Below are 20438 nucleotides of genomic sequence, written 5' to 3'. Positions count from 1 at the left end.
ATTTCTCTCATGTATCCAAATAATATATTAAAAAATCAGAACTACAATATAAATTGCAAGCACACCCCCTTTTTTATGTCTATATTGACTATAATCAGGTCGAGATGGAACTAGAAATATTCCGGTTGCCCTAGCAACCGCTCAATGCATGCCGATATAAATTGATGTAGCAACAGCTGCTAGACCTTTTATTTGCTTAATGGTATGATGACATTGGTTGCACGTATGTGCAAGTGCACGTGACATGGCCAGATGAGAAACAAAATGTGGAAAGAGCCATTGAAACAGGTTGTGACTTGCCGGTAGCTGCTCACACTGAACGTCACCAGCAAGTGCACGCGTTCAGTGTGAGTGGTCCTATGGCTCTTTCCACATTTTGTTTCTCATGTTCCTGCTTGGTGAAGAAGCATGATCTCACGTGGACTTGCACATATGTGTATCCAACGTGATCATACCCTAGAATTTTCCGAAAACTCCTAGTTGGATCTACTACTAGCACATGATTAGATAGTTGGTAGCCCTACTCAAACGGTATACACACGACAGTGCGAGTTGATTATCCTTGAGCTGTGTAACACCATGTGTGTATTCCAATCGTCTAATGAACGGAATGTCTTTGCCAGGGATCATTAATTAATATTCTTGTGAAAAAGTCCAAGTGTTTACAACTACAATGGGTGGACATTTGGAGCATAAACTTTGGTAAAGTCTATGTTATAAGTTGTCATGGGAAGGTGCAGATGTTGTGATGTTTGTTCATGATTGCAATAATAAGACATTGATGTTCAAAAATGATTTTAAATTACAGAACCAACATTCATGGCAACACCTGCAGCTGAACATAAATAAATGGACTCCTCTGTATTAATTTACTGTAAATTAGTTGCTATATTTAGGTCCACGCTATAATGCAAGTATTTGATTGCCAATAGTGTTTGCTATCCTTTTCGATCATTTGACAAAGCAGAAAGCGCTATCCCTCTCTAGCTTTGCAATGTTGTCAGTTTGACAGAAATATTTTATTTATACTTTTGACTGTTACTACAGATGTAAACAAACAATCTTCTGCCGCCATGTTTCTCTCATTTTAACAAAATACATGAGTAGACAAGTCGTATAATTGATTTGAAATAGTATATTTCACACCTGGAGCACCCAGAAAATGAGATTTTTCTGGCTCGAAATCGGTTTTCAAGTCCGAGGCCGTAGGCCGAGGACTAGAAAAGATTGAGAGCCGGAAAAACATTTTTGCCCGTGATGCGAACGCTATTATTCGCCACACACAAAAATAAACAATATACGTATATATGAGAATAGTTGTTTACTAAGCACTTCCGAAAGCAGAAGTGGAAGGTGATAGCTCTAGCAAATCTGAGGTAATCTGAATATCAGGAAATTGTCCAAGTATTTTTATTTTTTATTCTGATTTGTCTAAATAACCTAAAAGATGATGTTCAATTATGTGGGAGGTTGTGTTTATACTTTTTTATTCTTTCAAATGACAATAAGATGATATTATTATAAATGTTTTAATTATTGAATAATGAACACAAATAATGAAAAGTTTTTTTCGCCCCACTTGGATGTAATGAGCTGGTTTTCGTGCGTCATATGGAGGCCGAAAATGATTGTTTTCTGACCAGGCCGGTGAAAGTTTTACGGCCCTAGGGCTGTAAAGTAACCTTGAAGTCAGCTGATTCTGATTTGATTCTGTGAACGTGTTTACAAAATGGTTTATGAAACGGAATCAGTTTATGCTTATAGAATTGAATAAGTATTCTGCAATAAGATACTATCATTTTATTTGGATGAATAAAATACAGATAAGATATATATTATAAATTATTCAAATTCGATTTTCATAGTGTAAGCAATATATGCCTTCACCGAATGTGTAAGGGTGGGAAAATGAAAAACAAGAAAAGATCGTACAGGTTTTTGATAATTAAAACAAAACAATAAATTATTTGTACAAAATTAGAATTATAATTAGAAATAACGAAATAATAATAAACAGATGAATATTTCAAGGGCTACTCGCTTTGCTGCTAGTGAAGATTCATTTGTTGTGGTTATGAAAAATTTAAAACAATGACTCAGTAGTCACCTACCTTTATGAAAATGGCTTCCCAATTTGGCACCCACTGGTTGAAACGCGACGTTAATTATTAATTAAAAATCAAAATAACTGATCTAATGAAGTGGGTTCAGATCCCTTCCTATACAATAATACAATTCTCTTTAAACTGCCCGAACTGTGACAGGAAAACTGTATTACAAAACAAGAACAAAATCTATCCCCTTCACCAGAACTGCCGGACTTTACTCACAGTCCTAGCGAACGAGCTCACACACCAACCACAAAAGTAAAATTTTGGGTATTAATATATAACTCAGTCAATGCCAAACATGAAGCCATTTCAAATACATATTTTTATCAGTCGCACAAGCGAGCACGTTTGTTATCAAAAACAAAAGAGAAGCTACAATAATTTTGATAACAAATGAAATAAACAATCTTTCTGTCGATGACACAAATTGTTCAAAGACAAAAACACTGTTCATTAAACTTTTCTAAATTGAAACTCTAAAATCCTGATCAATATGAGATAAATATATGATTCATATATATGTCCCATATGACCAGGTGACACATCACCCATCCCGCTGAAAGACTCGTCCCTGAGTCTGTAGTCAAGAGGGGAACAAAAAAAATAAATAATGATTAAACAAAATAATATACTCGGGAAACAAACGTGTGCCTGATTGACTTGATAATGCTACTATACATTGAAATCAAACATTTGCATAGAAAGGTAGGTTACTCAAACTAAATTACAAACATTCAAATCAAATTCAAAATGAAACTATGCTGCACAATAACATTGATTAAATATGAAACTAACTTTCAATATTATACACATTAATATACATGAATATTCAAATTATTAAGAAAAGAAAATCTCAATTGACAATATATTTATTTGTGAATCAACATTGAACTACTTCAAAAGCTGCAATAAAAATCGAAGAAAAAAAACTTTATAAGTACATATGACTCATAACTATATAGTCAAGAAAAAAAACCAATAAAACAGTTAATCCATCAAAAAGCAACTATATAACTCTTAACTATCGATTATATGTATCTTAGGTTGTGCTACCGTTACAGCAGATAATTTACACACATACAACTTGATGCCTAAATATGCACAGAATAAAGTTAAAAACCCTAACCAGCCAAATATAAACCTAGGGCCAAACAATCGACAGTATGGTTAGTCACTCTTTCAAAATGTGCAAGGATGCAAACCTGAAGTCAACTTTGCCACCAGCCGCAGCTTATCAAGACGGTAAAGTTCCAATCAAGAGGGCCAAACTCAATGATGTCAGGGATCTTCTACCGTACATTCCCCATGAACACATGGAGTTTTATCAAACAATCATGGACTGGCCCACAGTGGAGCAACTAGATTCAAGAGTTCAAGATGATTGAGAGGATTTTAGATAAAATATTTTTTTTAACAATTTAATTTCACTGTTTTTCACATTAAAACTCTGTAAGCAGCCTTAACTGTATTTTTTTGTTGTTTTTTTTTGTCAAAAATCCCTTTCTGTTTATAGTACTGCTTTTCAGTGGTCAAGAAGAGTAAAATTGCAATATTTAGTCACTTAAGTGTGTAAAAAGAGTGTTGAAGTAGTATTAAAAAAAAAATTACATGCATAAAGGGCTTCATTTTAGTGCTTCATGCAAAAAGGGCTTCAGTCAACTAAGAAAAAATTTTTTTATCCCAAAATGAAAAAAAAAAATTAAATTCTTCCAACAACATTTAATTGTGTGATTTCTTTCCTACAGAATAAAAAAATTGTTTTTTTTTATTCCTGTGTGTTTTCAAGTGAGACAGTTTTTTTTGTTTTTCTCAAAACTAAGTTTTCTTGAATGAAGCCCTTTTTGCAGGAAGCGATTCAACTAAAGCATATGATTATAGATCATATGATTAATATCATTACACATTTAAAAAGCTTTATCAAGAAAACGTTTATTGAAAGGCTAATTTTAGAAGTATGAAATTACAATAGCCTATGTAATTAATAGATTAATCGAATTTAGTAAGTAAATTTAATTTCCAGTTGAAGCAAACCAGAGAGTTTAAATTTACATTTAAGGAAACTAGAAAACACTTGGAAAAGAGCTGTGAGTTTGTGGCTGATATGTTATAAATATTAGGATGGTTCTTGTTTCTATTCCAGAAATGATGCTTAGAATCCCGATTGTGAGACTCATACGGCTGGAAGACATGGAATACCAGCAAACTGTGAGTAAATCAAGCACCAATAATATATATATTACTAGCACAAAAAAAGATACTTAGAACGTATGGCAATAACTATAGACCTATTGAATCATAGAGGCTGGTTGCACATAGAGGATTATCCAAAAAGAGGACTCCCATCCTCTGGAGATCATCCTCCGTTTTATCTCTCCATTAGTTGCGTAGCTTCCCTACCGCCATCTACCCTCCATCCTGGCCTTAAAGAATTGATTTAGGCATTCGATGATCTGCCATTCTATCAACAAGACCAGTCCAGCCTCTTAGAGCAGTCTTTGTGACTTGTTGAAACATACCACATCCTCACCTTTTACAATTGAATTGACTTCATCATTTGACTGTCTCCTACCGACTCCATTGTCATTGAGCCCTCAAATACGCGCCTAATAATCTTTCTTTTAAAAACTCTTAACTTTAAAGCTAAATTTCTCTTTAAATTACGGTAAACAAGAGTGACCTATTTTGGGGAGTTGACTTTTTAAATAGTTTGCAATTAATAATTAAGTTGAACAAATTTCTTGTAATATTTTTTATTGCATACTGCAATGTTCAAAGAGTATTCTTCATTATAAAAAGTTGATATTTTTCACTTTAATGAAGATATATTTTTTAAAAATAAGAGACAATGTCAACCGCGGGTTGGGGTGACTTTATCTCATTCCGAAAAATATATGGATTCAAGCTCATTTTTAAGAATTGGACAAAGTGAAACCATCTGTTAACCTTCAATAGGAATAATGACATTAATAACAAATGAAATCTACTTCAAAAAACCAATCATTTATTAAAAAATATTTCCGTTTCTGCTGGCTAAAGGACTTTTGTAGCGTCGAGGCATGTTGGCTCCTGCTGCAAATCTAATTTTTTTGTTGAAAAATAAGCATTGGGACGTTATGAATGACTAAAATATAGCTATTGTAAGGGGGGGCTTCTGTGTCGCATCCCTCATGCTTGAGTCACTATAAGAGGCGCCACTATAAGAGAACCCTAAGTTATAGATAGGCTACAAAAATAAAATAGTTCACTGGAGACTGGAGATAAACAATGTTTATGGATAACGTTATTAGTTATAAAACACAAAAGTCAATTCTACTATAATTTAAAAATTATAGTTTATTATTTACATGGTAACAAATGAATGGATAACTCAAACAAGTGCCGTCTGTTTCGTTGGATAGTCGGCTGCTCCTTATTATAGTCAATAACAAAGACAATCAAGAAATGATCCTTCATTGAAATGCTGAGATATCACTAAATTACAATCCTGTTGATTGAGGAAAGAATTTTCCTTATAATTAGACCTTAATTCTCTTATATTTTTTTAATTATCTTAATTTTCCTTATTATTTGGGCCATGATTCTCTTATAACCTCTACATTATTATTTTATGATCGTTAACTTATTGTTGAATTCAAATGTTTAAGATAATCAAGTGAATTTTCTTTTTACAGTCGGTTAATTTGAACACTAAGAATGATGATGAGCCAGAAGTATTCAAAAAGAGTTGCATCAAAGAAGAGGTGAATAAAAAGTTTAATCCGTGATTATTATATTGTTTTTGCTTAGTTTTACCAAATGATTTTTATTTTTTTAAAGAATGAGTAAAATATATTATGTGTATACAAAAGCAAAATTGGCGAAAATAGCAAAAAAAGCAAATTTGTGAAAACTTGGAAGAAATATCCGAGCCCTCCCATGGGCCATGGTTTGCAGTTCGAGTATAAGCATCTTAGTCAACAAACGTATGTGATAGTAGGGATAGGATAGTAAAGCTTTGGTTAGCAGTCTGGGTTACTTAACTTATGCATACAAGTGGCTCTGTATTTAATAAATTATACAAATAGTTTATCACCATCAGTTCTTATTGAATCAAATTATCTGCATTTTATTAAAAGGTAAAGATATTAAGGATAAATATATGATTCATATATATGTCCCATATGACCAGGTGACAATAGTAGGATAGAAACTTCTAACCTAAACTTCCGAAGTCAACGACACTGACATTCAGATTGGCCAAATTTCAAGTGTGCTAAAACAGCTGATCAAAAAACTTTTCATCATTTGTGTTTATTATTCAAGAATCAAAACATTTATAATAATATCATCTTATTGTCATTTGGAAGAATAAAAAGTATAAACTCAACCTCTTACATAATTGAACATAATCTTTTAGGTTATTTAGACAAATCAGAATAAAAAATAAAAATACTTGGACAATTTCCTGATATTCAGATTACCTCATATTTGCTAGAGCTATGACCTTCCTGTTTTGCTTTCGGAAGTGACTAATAAACAATTATTCTCATATTTATATTGTTTATTTTTCTGTGTGGCGAAAAATAACGTTCTCACCATGGGCAAAAATGTTTTTCCTGCTCTCAATCTTTTCTAGTCCTCGGCCTACGGCCTCGGACTTGAAAACCGATTTCGAGCCGGAAAAGTCCCATTTTCGGCCCTAGGTGCGAAATATACTAATGATCAGCTGTTTTTTGATCACCTTTCTTAGTTCCATGTTAGCGGCTGGAAAGGGCACTCTTTCCGGCCTAGGCCGGAAGGAAACCTGTTCTGACGCCAGACGAGAGTCGTCTGCAAACAATGTCTTTCAGATCTACGTAGGGACTGGAAAATAGTTGCTTTCTGTGCAGTGTGGCGAAAATGTATTTTTGGATAAAGGAAATAATATTTAGATTTTATCATATGAGATACACGAATTATTCCTGAATTGATATTTTAAAAGTTGTGATAACTTTAACCATCCTAGACTACGTCCATCCTCAGAAACATGTTTCGGTTAGCATACAGGTATACCTATATACTGGTATAAATATGTAAAGGGACATTCTATTGATGAATGTAATTAATTTGACATGAAATTGATTATTTTATCAAAGAAAATAAAAACTTATATTATGTTTATGTTTTGAAGGGACGGATTCAAAGATGCAAAGGCTCAAAGAACCTCACACGTCAACCGAAGCTTATTGTGTGTCCCAAAGTATATGTTAGTTAGCCAAACCAACTCCCGTATCCTTTACAAGGTCCAGGAGTTTTTTCCCTGTACCAACATCCCATTCCTCACCTGTTGCTTGGAGCCCTTCTTCTAGCTCCAAGACTTTCGCAATCCAGTATGATATGCTTAGCAGTCTCTTCACACTGATTACAAAGCCTACACATCTGGCTTTCATTTCTGAGTCAACTTATATTAGATCAAATGTAATATTTGAGTTACAGCAATCCAATATAAGTTACATGGCTGTGATACAGTACATTCTGTGGCAAAATGGAGTCAAATATTGAGAATCGGCATCTCTGTTATCCTATATTTCCATTATAACATGGCATTGAATTATGGGGGAGTACCTCGAAGCAAAACAAAGAATTTTTGTTTTGCAAAAGTCCGCAATAAGATACCTGGAGGGGCTCAAATTTACACAGACATGTCGGGAGTCTTTCAGTAGCCTAAGTATTTTAACTGTTCCATCATTGTACATTTTCAAATCAATATTACATGTGAAGGATAGGTTGAATTCATTCCAAGTTAACTCAGATATTCATGGCTATAACACTAGAGGAAGGAATAACATTTCAGTTGAGAGACATAGGCTGAGTGTATTTGAGAAAACACCTACTTATAGGGGACAAAAGTTTTTTGCGAACTTCCGGCTGATTTGAGAAGTATTGTTGAAGAAAAACAATTCAAAACAAAACTATATTATTTTCTCAGTGAGAAGGCTTTCTATGAGGTTGACGAATTCTTGTTAGAGTGAGAAAAATTATAATCTAAATGTTGCAAATTTAATGAATTGTTAAATGTTATTAGAGTTTTATTTTAAGATTGATATTTTATGTTATTATGTTATTTATCTGTGACGTTTTTCAACTGTATTACATTGTTTTTGTTATACTTTTGTTGAGAATAAAATATTATTATTATTATTATTATTATTATCACTATAGATTTTGATTTGATTTTTTTGTGTAGATGAGAAATTGATATTGTGGTAATTATTCATATTGAATGAAAAATACTAAGAAATTGTCTTATACATAGATAAACAGTTCATCAGAGATTGACAATGGTGTAATAACCGAAACCGGTCTTTCTAAGTATCAATAAATCTGTGGTTTTTGACAACTTCTTAGTCTTCTTCATTCAATATGGTTTGAATTGTAGAATTGGAAATTAAGAGCCTGTTTTGAATTGATTTCAGGTAATAGCGATGCGCCCGATGCAGAAGATATACAGTCCTTGGATGATATCTACGATGCAATAATGAGCAACATTAACACATTTCAAATCATGATTGCACTGATGAAAATCTGCAAGCCCTATGTGTTCACCGTCGATATACGCAACAAAATCGTATCGTAAGTAATGAAAAAATCTGGTGTCGTACACTCAGACAACTTTCCTTGCTCATTGAACTGTAAGCCCCATTCTTAAACGAGAATAATTTAGAGGAATAACAGAATGACAATTGGCGGCGTATTTGAAACTACGATCAGACTTCTGTATAATTATGTGTATATATAATAATTGTTTTCAGAGTACTTTTTCCTTTGCGTAAATTGTGTGATTCAATGATTTTTTCTAAAAGTCGTCAAAAAAGACGTTCTACAGATGAAATATCTGGACTATGTGTTCTTTTTATGAACTGCTCTACCTACCTACCTCATGCACGAGAATGAGGCTACAAAGTCCATTTCTCAAGGATGGGGTGGACCCCCCATTAGTTTCCCAGAAAGGAGACTCATGCCAGTTGATAGAGCTGATAAATAGCTGAGGGGAAACTCGACTGACAGCTATAAAATATTTTTAATTCAAAAAAAGATCATTAGGGTGGTTTTTGGTTTAAGAGCTAGAGATACATGCAAATCTATTTTTCGGGAATCGAAGATCCTCACTCTGCCTGCCATCTACATATTTCATTTGATAATATTCATAAAGAGTAATATCCATAAATTTAATTTTTGCACAGACAGACATAACTATTCTACGCGTAATCAGAGCTTGATATTATACCCTATTCACAGACATGCCTCTTATGAAAGAAACCCTTCTTATTCAGGAATAAAATTGTATAATAAGTTACCCGAGGCCATCCGTAAAATTGATTCATTGCCGCTGTTCAAAAAAACTATCAAGTCAATGTTAACTGAGAGAGTTTACTACTCAGTGGCAGAGTTTATTGTTGATAGATTTTGAGGTGAAATTTATTCTATTATTATGAATAGTTCTATAACTGTGACTTGAAATGTTATTGATTTTATTTTATGATTCTATCATATATGTTATTGTATATTCTTATGTACCTATATATTATTATATCTGACAATTTACGTATCAAACGGGAATATTCCCGGACATGATGTTATGTAATGATGAGTAATAAATAAATAAAAAATTAACCGAAGCGAAGCAGAGGTCTTAGTTTCGACTCGATCGGCTTTTGTCTGTTTGTTTGTTTGTACCGCAGCTACAGTCGCAGTTATTGTCCGATTTGGATGAAATTTGGTATACAAACGTATGTGTAACGACTTTTGATAAGACCTCCGGTTTTTTTGTAATTTAAAAAACCGCAGACCAACCTCCATCCAGAAATTTACTTTTTCGTATCTAGCGCCGTTATCTTTGAAGATACAGCAATTCTTATTCTTCTCAAAATGAAATATATTGGATTTACAATAAGTTAAAGAGTAATCATGCCCACAATAAATATGAGTAAAAAAATTGGCTCTCATTTTTTAGAATAGAAATTGTGCCGCTCTAATATGTGCTGTATTGAATGAATGGTATGAATGCTGTCGATAGAGGACAAGAGTTGTCAGCGGTGAACCTTGAGAACGTCTGAGCCGCTCCAGATCATACTGTATTCATTAATTGGAGAAAACTTCTCACTTGATCGCACCATTTCTTCCCTTTTCAACACGAATTTTCCCTGTTTCGTAGATGAATATTTTCTAGACCTACGGAGCCGGCCGGAGGCATCACAGCTTAGTTAGCTTTTGTTTTCCTTCTAGTATGAGATCGGAAACCGACTTGTGAGCATTAACATTCTGCATAGGCATAACAAGCCATAACATTGAATCCACTTTTCATGAAATACATCATTAGCAACCTCCTGTCATTGTCACCAATAAACCCATCTTATTTAGAATCATTTTCCGTCTCCTGTGAGACGATACATAGTCTAAATTGCCTACTGCATATTCAATTTTTCTGTCAGTTGACTGATTTCTTATAATTAATTATTAGAAAAGTTGTAATATTGAAAATATTGGGACGATATAAAGGCACCTCATTGAGAGACACTGTCGATGGAGAAAATAATAGATGACATGGATAAATCTTCACAATATACTGTACTTTCTTAATGGCCCTTCTAATTAGTTTGAAAGTTGTAGGCTACTCATGAGCGAGGTCTACTGTTCGTAGAACTACTAGAGGTGGAAATTGCTGTAGAGGAATTGTATATAATATGTGTTTGTATGGTAATGTTGTTGTGGTCAGTGGTCAGGGACAAGCACCCAAAATACCCTCCTTGGTTCTCTCGGGACATAGTCAGTGATTTAAACGTTGAAAATAGGTTGACTACTCCACGTACCACGAACAGCAGTTCAAGCTTGTGCGATCCCGAGTCAAAGCAACAGCCTACTCGAGCTATGTAACATCTGTTGAAGAGAGGGTTGGTTGTGACCTAAGCGAGTTCTGCAAATATGTCAACAACAAGCGTTTCTCTCATCTAAACGAAGAATTCATCAAACATAATGATAACATATACAACGGTGCTGATATTGCTAATGCTTTTGCTGATCTGTTTTCGTTCAAAACTCTCGTGCGCTGAATGTGGCAAAGTGTAAGGTGGTGTCGTTTACCAGACAGAAGGAACCTTTCCATTATGACTAAAATATTGGTAATATTCTGTTGGACCATTCGCAAGAGTATAGGGATCTGGGAGTGGTTATGGATGCTCATATGGATTTTGATAAGCACATTGAACACCTGTTATCAAACTGCAATCAGATGATGGGCTTTGTTTTCAGAACATGTTCAAGCTTGGAGAGGTGGGAGCCCATTTTGTTCTTGTCCAAGTCTTTGATTCGAAGCCGGCTTGAGTATGCAGCGCCGGTCTGGAGTCCTTATCAGATCACCTATGCAATAAAACTTGAGAGAATGCAGAATAAATCTCTAACATTCCTCTTCTTCAAAACATGGGGGCATTCCTGTGAGAGGGGTTTTCCTACACATCGATTAAGATCATTGTTCGAAGTTGGGAGGTATCATCTTTGATTCTTTTCCGTAAGATACTAATGAATGAGGTTGATTCTTCTTACCTCCTTGGCTGTGCCCACTCTCAGGCGGAGATGGCATTTCCTATTCGCAGTACAGAGGTGTAGGACAGTTAGTGCATATTTTACCCCCCCTTAACCACATGCCAATATTGTTGAACGGACTTGGCTGTGGGGTAAACGTGTTTTCGGATGGCCCATTAAGTTTCAAGCGCACAATAAACGGTGCTTCTGAGAGAGAATCAGAATAACTGAATTTTTAATCAACAGCCATAATTTTCGCAAATATTTCTATCATAAAAATATCACTCATTTGACTTTAGTTTTCTGTCATTTGCACATTTAAACTCATTTTAAATAAATAAATATTTATTTCCCAAAAAAACTAAAACTACAACATCAATTACACAAAATATTAGATAAATTACAATTACATACAATAGTTAGTTACAAAAAATTCTTATAATGTGTCCTCTACTTGTTTAGTTTTTTCTGTGTGGAAATTGACCAACTCCACTACGGCGTACCATGTTCTAGAGTAGGTTATGTTAGTTTTTTTGTGCGTATTATTAATTAGTGTTTAGTAAGTCATTAGGTGGTTAGTTGTTGTTTGAAATAATGTTTTCCATGTTCTGTCTTCCTTTGCTTATCAACCAATTGTGCACTATTGTTTTGAACTTTCTAGGATGATTAATCTGTTTAGAGTTTGCAGGAAGTGGATTATATAATTTTGGTGCTAAATGATTGAAATGTCTCTGGTATAGTGCCTTCCTTGCAACACTGGTGATGAGAAGATTCGTGTATGTGGTGTTGTGGTTGTGGTTTCTGGTTTGAAATGTTGGGTTCTTGTGTAATCTGCATAGTATCTCCTTGGAGTAAAGCTGTCTTGGATCCATCACATCAAACTCATTGAATAGCTGAAATAAGAATTTTATTCTTACTTACCCCTTTTTTCAAAGTTATTTGCTGGTAGTTATCATTATCACCCTCATCTTATCATTCATCATTCATATAAGACTGCATACTCTCTTATCATCTTTATTGATAACACCTCTCCTTCATCACTTCATATATTTAAGTGGAAAACCAAAGAGCCATTAGACATGTTTATTGTTTCATTTAGTTCAGAGGAGAATATCAAGAAAGTATTTGAACTCGATAATATCCTGGGTTGCAAAGTACAAGTCCAAGCTTTGAAAAAAACTAATCTAATACCACAATGCAAGCGTTGCCAGTCCTACAATCACATGCAATCCTACTGCAATATGGAAGCCAGATTTGTGAAGTGTGCGGGCAAGCATGAAACGAAAGATTGCCCAAAGCCCAGGGAAGCTCTGCCAAAGTACATTCATCGTGGAGAAGGACACCCAGCGAGCTACCGTGGATGTACTGTGGCAATTGAGTTACAGAAGATCAGAAACTCGAGTAGGATAACCACTAAGAATTTACCGAGAAATAATGTAATAAATTCTCAAGCTCAAAATTCGATTAACTCTCAAGCTCAAAAACCAAGTATGAAGAGAGCGACCTTCGCCGAGATCGTCTCCAAAGAAAATGGACAACAGATAAAGAAAGATGAAGGAGTGGAAGGCACCCAACAAATCCTACAGCTCATCTTAAGTAAACTTGATAACCAACAGGAATTAATTTCATCCCTTCAATCTCGCTTCGAAAAATTAGAGAATACTAGACAACAGAAATCAAGATGATTCATTCACTGAATATAATGGAGTGGAATGCAAAGGGACTCTTACTTACTCGACACTCTTACAACCACAACAGGAGTTGGAAGCAATTCTAAACATAGGTAACGTAGATATATGTCTTATCTCAGAGACACATTTTACTAAGCAGTGTTACATAAAATTCAAAGGACCTACCACGCCCTAAACTCTAACAATGTTGCAAGATGGGGAAGTGCAATTATAATAGGGACAACTTATAACATAATGAAGAAGTTGAAATAGAAACTGAGAGAATACAATTAACAGACGTATCTGTACAAGTAAATCTGTAAATTATAGAATCGTAGTTGCAGCTGTCTACTGTTCACCTAGATAAGAAGAATATTTATCAATGCTCAATATGTTGGGAACGAAATTTATCCTTGGTCGTATACATATATATGCATATGCATTCATAGGCCAAAGTTAGAAAAAACATAATTTTACACTTAATATCTTAAATACTAATAGAATCTAGTAAGTTGTGGAGCCACTGACTTGCCTCTTCTGCAGCATCATGAACTTGTGTCAGCCCTCCATGATAGGAGTGTTGTGGACACTCAGATCTCAGGTGATTCATTGATTGAATTTGTCCACATTGGCACAGAGGATCAGAGGTGTATCCCCATGCTGTCATCAGCTCAGCACACCTTCCCACCTGCGTCCTGAACCGGTTAAGGCCACACCACTCTCTACGTCTCAGCTGGGTGCCAGGGACAATGTCATTAGGGTCATCCACAAGACCTTTGTTCCTGACCTCTCCCTGCAACCACCTCAGTGTCCATAACCTTGTGGTGGTCAGTCATCCTTTGTGGTGATTTCAATTCAAAGCATATACATTGGGGATCATGATTAACAACCCCTAAAGGAAAAGCTCTCTATGATGCAATAAGAGAGTCTTATTGAAGCTCTTTACTTCTCTTTCACAGGCAAACCAACCTACTGGCCAACGGACACAAGAAAGATCCCTGATCGTATAGACTTTTTCTTATAAAGAATATTTCAGTGAATTATTTACAAATTTAGGAAAGCTTTGATCTTAACTCAGACCACTCCCCTATTATCCTAAAGTTGAGTAACACTATTCTACAGAAACAAAGCCCTTGAACCACATTAGTTAATGAGCATACAGATTGGGATGACTTTCAACAAATGCTGGAGGAAAGAATTCATCTTAACTCACCACTAATGAATGCAGATCAGATTGATAACGAGTCGGAAAAATTTGTTACCTATATAAAACAGGCAGCATGGTGTAATACTCCACAAGCAAGTAGAAGAAGAACAACTGGCAATAACTACCCAAGAGAAATAAGAGAAATGATTGCGGAGAAAAGAAGAGCTAGAAGAAAGTGGCAGCAATCACGTTCTCCCCAAGATAAGAGATTGCTGAATAATCTAACTCAAGAACTGAAAAGAGAGATACAATCTATTACAAATGAATCGATCAACGGTTACTTGCGCAGCTTAACAGGAGGAAAAATTAATCGCTCCGGAAGGCATCTAGGAAAATAAAAACCCTATTGAACAAGCTCCACCTATCAGAAAGCAAAACAGTGAATGGGCCAGAAACAATGAAGAAAAAGCACAGACGTTCGCAGATCATCTTGTTGAAGTTTTCCGGCCAAATAATGGACCACAGGATCAAGATTTAGAAACTGATGAAAATGTTATGCAAGAGAATCAAGAAATTCTATGTGTCTCAGTGGAAGAAGTTGAAAAGGAAATTAAGTTCATCAATGCAAAGAAAACTCCAGGATTTGACTAGATAACTGGCTTAGTCCTAAAGCACCTGCCAAGGAAAGCACTCATCAAGTTAACAAACCTACTAAATGCTTCATTTCGACTTAGGTACCGTATCTGGAAAGTAGCTGAAGTTATAATACTGCTCAAGCCAGGTAAAGAACCACATGAAGTAACTGCATACAGGCCGATTCCATTATTACCTGTGTTATCAAAGCTGTTTGATAGGTTATTATTGAGTAGGCTCAAGCCAATAGTAGAGAGTAAACAATTATTGATTCCTAATCATCAGTTTGGTTTCAGAGAAAACCACTCCAGAATTGACCAGGTACATAGAATAGTTAATGTAATAGGTTACTAATAAGCACATTGAACCCATGGTATTGAAGACTTGTATTACTGATCACTATGTTACTTCTCTTAGGGTTCGTTGTGAAATAGTCTTGACTAACAATGCTGCTCAGTTGCCACTTGTTGCCACCAGGCTCGATTATGATAGGCTTTTGTCTCTTATCCAGTCTGAGGGCTGGCAGTCTGTATTTTCTAGTAGGGATGTTAATGTTTCAACAGATAACTTTGTAGCAACTCTACAAAGCTATATTGAAAAATCCACTATAAATGTAGCCAAATCTAGTTCGAGGTTTAAAAAAATCAAGCCATGGATTACTCAAGGTTTAGTATTTTCTATTAGAAGAAAGCAAGCTCTATTTAACAAATGTAAAAAGGAACCATTCAATTTAAATCTGAGAAATTATTTTAGAAGTTATCGAAATAGATTGACAGTCCTTATTAGAGAAGCTAAACGATTGTATTATAGCAGAAAAATTGAGGAGGCTGGAAATGATGTAAAACGGACTTGGAATGTAGTTAGGGAGGTAGCTGGTTGTAAAATAAGGAAGGAGTGTTTGGAAGAAATTGAAATTGATGGTAATGTCTATAGTGCTAGGGATAATCCCAATATATGTGCTAATGCTTTTAACGATTTTTTCATCTCTATAGGAGAGAAAATGGTACAAAATATTCCTAGTGAGCCTGGTGACGATTTGCAACCAGACAATCCCCACAATCCGCAAGATCATTTTACTTTTCAATATGTATCAGAGACTGAGGTTGTGGAGGCGATCGAGAGTCTTAGAGGTGCATCTGGGCCTGGTCATGATGGCATTACTGTATCTGTTTTAAAATCTGTTAAAAGTATTGTTGCCTCTCCACTCAAACACATTATTAATGTAAGTTTTGAACAAGGTATTTTTCCAGATTCTTTTAAAACAACTGTAGTAAAACCAATATTCAAATCACAAGACAAAAGGAAAATTACCAACTATAGACCTATAAGTTTACTTTCGAATTTGGCTAAAATAATTGAAAAATGTGTAAAGAGACAGCTACATAAATTTTGGAAGTGAATAATATTCTGTCAAAAAATCAATTTGGTTTTAGAGAGGGGATGGGAACACAGGAAGCAATTGCTGCCTTTGTTCAAGAAACAATCTTAAACTTGGATGTAGGTAGGAGACAAATAGCTATTTTTCTTGATCTTGCAAAAGCCTTTGATACAGTTTGCCATGATCGTCTACTTGATTGTCTCCGTAGCCTTGGTCTTGAGGATGTGGCACTGGGATGGTTTTGCAGTTATTTAAAGAATAGGCAACAATGTGTTAGAGTCAATAACACTGTTAGTGAATATAAATCTGTTAAAATGGGAATCCCGCAGGGAACAGTGATTGGACCTTGCCTCTTCCTGATCTATATTAATGACTTTTGTAACCTTAATTTAATCAATGGGAAAATATTGTCATTTGCAGACGATGCAGTTTTAATTTTTCATGAAGAAAACTGGGCTAGCACATATGACTCAGCTGCTAGGGGACTGGGAGAAGTAAAAAAATGGCTTGATAGAAGAAAACTGACTCTGAATTTGTCCAAAACAAAATACATCTCTTTTTCCTTGAATATACAGAATCAGCCAGTTAATATGTCACTTGTTTTGCATTCTCCAAATTGTCTTAGTCATGTAGATTTAGGGTGTTCAGTTAATTGTAATAAAATAGAGAAGGTTAGCAGTATCAGATATCTTGGAGTAATGGTTGATCAGCATTTAAAGTGGGATGTACATTTGCCGCAGCTTACTACACGATCTAGAAAACTTATTTATTTATTTGTGAAATTACGTTCTGTTTTGCCTATGAAAGTCATGAAGATAGTGTATTATGCACTGGCACAGTCATTGCTCCAATATGGTATTGTGGGTTGGGGTGGTGCATATACAAATGTTCTAAAACCAGTAAAAACAATACAAAATTTAATATTAAAAATTATTCTGAAAAAGAATAGAATGTATTCAACAAGATTGGCTTTTTTGGAATTTTCAGTTCTACCGATTTGACAGATATACCTGAAACACATCATATTATATTATAAGAAGCTATCACTTTTTCATTTCATTAATAGAACGGATTGTGCTATTACAAGACGGGAGGAGTCAGGTCTGGTTACTGTTCCTAGATTATTGACTACTGCTGGTCAGCGTAGCTTCATATATTTATCTCCATTATTTTTTAATATTCTTCCAAGTAATTTGAGAGGTTTACTCGCCCAAAAAAACTTTGGACTACATTTGAAAAAGTATCTGGTTAGCTCTCATGGCTGGGATAGTGCCGAGAATTTCTGGATTACATTAGTATAGTAATTATTCCATTTGAATAGATTTCATTTTGTACCACATCTTATATCATGTTATACACTGGGCTAGGCAATATCAGGTCATTATTATAATTTATTATAATTTACAAATTTTGTTGCATTCTAACACATATTGTATGTAAATATATTGATCTATTATAGCATCACTGATTTATCTTGTTTATTGAAAGGATTTGATTTTAGTTGTTAATGTATATACTGTAATGTTAATTAATAATAAGTAAGGGGATGTTTCACAGAGACAAGTTCTCACAGAGACAAGTAGTGTTTTTTGAACGATATTAGTGTCACAGAGACAAGTTTCACAGGAGCAAGTATTTTATAAATGGCAGTCTCACAGGAACAAGTTCCCACAGAGACAAGCAGTTTCATAGAGACAAGGTCTCCGTCCAAAGTAGTAGCGTTATAAATGGCAGTCTCACAGAAGCAAGTTCCCACTGGAACAAGGTGTTTCACAGAAGCAAGGTCTGTGTCATAGAGACAAGGTAGCGAATGTAGGAAGAAGTTAGGCGTGTTGCCTACATCTGAACTTGAAGGCACTCCATTATTTGTTCTAGTAAATTGAATGTCTGCTGTTTTTTAATCATGCAGGTATATGATTATGATTGAAGGTTTATCATATAAGATAGGGATGGGTTGGTAACCTATTAGAATTAGATAGAAGATAACTTAAATAAATAAATAAATTGAGTTCTATGCAAATGTAATATATTTCTACCAAACTCCAAGATAACTATTCCAATATATCTAATACGTATACATATAACCTTCCACCCGAAAGAATAATCAATATGAATATGAAATGGAATATATAAAAGCCAAATAGCCTACCACTGACCTATTCATCACCGCTTCTTAAAAACCACATGGCCAAAATGGTTTTTCATTATAATTCCTTCTTTCGTAATAAATTGTTTATGCTTTTGTACTCCTGAGCGAAGCTCGGTCCCCGATATTATGAGCTAATCATCTCTTCTTTTTCCGAGCTGCGGTCTCGAATTGTAAATTCAAATTGATATAATATTAACTCCAGACAGTCACAGAGTAAAGCTGCGTCAACACCAATAGATTCTATAGATTCTATTAGATTGAACATAACTTATCATACACATGATGAACATATGTGTTTTTCATGTGCCGTTCAATCTATAATAATCTGTGAGGATTAAGTTATTAACATTTCGTTAATAACTTTGGTGTAAACGCAGCTTTAGATGCCAAGATTTATCATGGCGTTCCGAGTTACGGATGATAATGTCAATGAAAAACATCATTTTCTCATGAAATCTTTCCCATAAAAAATTTAACAGATTGTTGTTCTACAAGCGTCTCTACATGTTACAAAATGAAAATCCCAGTGAAAAACAAAAAATGCCACTTGATAATTCCCAAATCATCTTTTTAATCGTAGCTCTGATTCAACTGAGCAATAACTTTCTGAACTTACTGAGTTAATAAAGCAACATTTAAAATTATCATAAGCGCAATGGGACTTGGGATTCCATCAATTCAGAATAAGTATTACACCGGTATTCATTTTTACAGGATTGAAGTAGTGCAACATTTAGATTAGCACACCAATAGATTTTATTTGTAGCGGAGTGAGTTCATTACTTTCATATCAAAGTTCTACTTTTTCCATTATGATATAGTACGACTACTGCAAAACAATGTCTGGTAGCCCTGGTAATGTAATGTAATGAAATGTGATCGTATGGTTGATTGGAAGTCTCCAACCAGCCTGATCAGATTTCTTATTGGGGCCATTGGCAAACATTTTAAAAAAGCCCTGATATTATTAAAATGACTTTATTCCTAGTAGATAGCATTTCTAGTAGATGGCTGAATATTCTTGTTACCACATTGCAAAGGATGTCCGGTGAGGTCTACTGTTATCTGGACTACTAGAGTATTGTAACTCCTAATGTCAGATTGAGTAAGAGCTTGAAATTTATTCCTATCTAGTGTACTCCATGTTCAATAATCTGCCTTTATCTTATATTAGAAGAAACTTGCCTCTGAATAAATCAAAAAACGCACTAAATGTAATTCTGAATGAAAATGCTTATTGTTCCGTAAATTAATTTTCAAATTGTTGAAAATGTGATATTCAGTGCTGTGAGTTTATAAATAGTTTATGTCTTTTTTCAATGTATGACTTAATTTATTCAATTGTACTGGGTGATGATAATTATGACTTGATAAGACTGATTTGATGAATGATTACACTATTCATAAGATGACTACTAAGATGTTATGAATTGAATTGCTCATTTATTGTATAACAGACTATAAGCTGAATCCTTTAGACAAGGCCTATTCGCCTAATCAACATCCAAATTGTTTGTATTTATCGGTCAATATATTTCTTATTCCTAGACGCCAGCTAAGAAAGGGGTTTCAATTTTCGTAGAATAAGCACGTAATTCAAAACTGTATGTTTTTCAAAAAATGTTGTGATTTCAAATTCAAATTTCGTTTATCATACACATAGGCTATACGAGAATTAAGAATTAATGAGAAAGTGTCCCGGAATAAGGTTTATGATTTTTGTTCTTCTGTATTTATACTAAGTGACATATTTATCAGTGATGGCTCTTAAACTGTAGGTTTATTATTAAATAACGAGTTTGGAGCACCAGAA

The 20438-nt window shown here is 34.5% G+C and overlaps 1 protein-coding gene across 5 annotated transcripts in view; it reads left to right on the top strand.

Annotated features, from left to right (window-relative positions):
- Window positions 1–20438, top strand: part of LOC111049418 (U3 small nucleolar RNA-associated protein 6 homolog) — a 47951-nt gene that overhangs the window by 14191 nt on the left and 13322 nt on the right. Inside the window, exons 5-7 of one of the 5 annotated variants that reach the window (XM_039442964.1) lie at window positions 4252–4316; window positions 5783–5851; window positions 8546–8702. The exons of 2 other annotated variants lie outside the window; for them this stretch is intronic. In XM_039442964.1, the coding sequence (XP_039298898.1) occupies window positions 4252–4316; window positions 5783–5851; window positions 8546–8608 (197 nt within the window). In that variant the 3' untranslated portion in view covers window positions 8609–8702. Of the gene's footprint in view, window positions 1–4251; window positions 4317–5782; window positions 5852–8545; window positions 8703–20438 lie in introns of those variants that run through there. 2 more of the 5 variants (XM_039442965.1, XM_039442962.1) reach the window with 2 other exon arrangements.

The sequence above is a fragment of the Nilaparvata lugens genome, chromosome X (genome assembly GCF_014356525.2).
Source record: "Nilaparvata lugens isolate BPH chromosome X, ASM1435652v1, whole genome shotgun sequence".
NCBI lineage: Eukaryota > Metazoa > Arthropoda > Insecta > Hemiptera > Delphacidae > Nilaparvata > Nilaparvata lugens.
The sequence above is the reverse complement of the archived record's forward strand: the minus strand, read 5'-3'. Positions and strand labels throughout refer to the sequence as shown.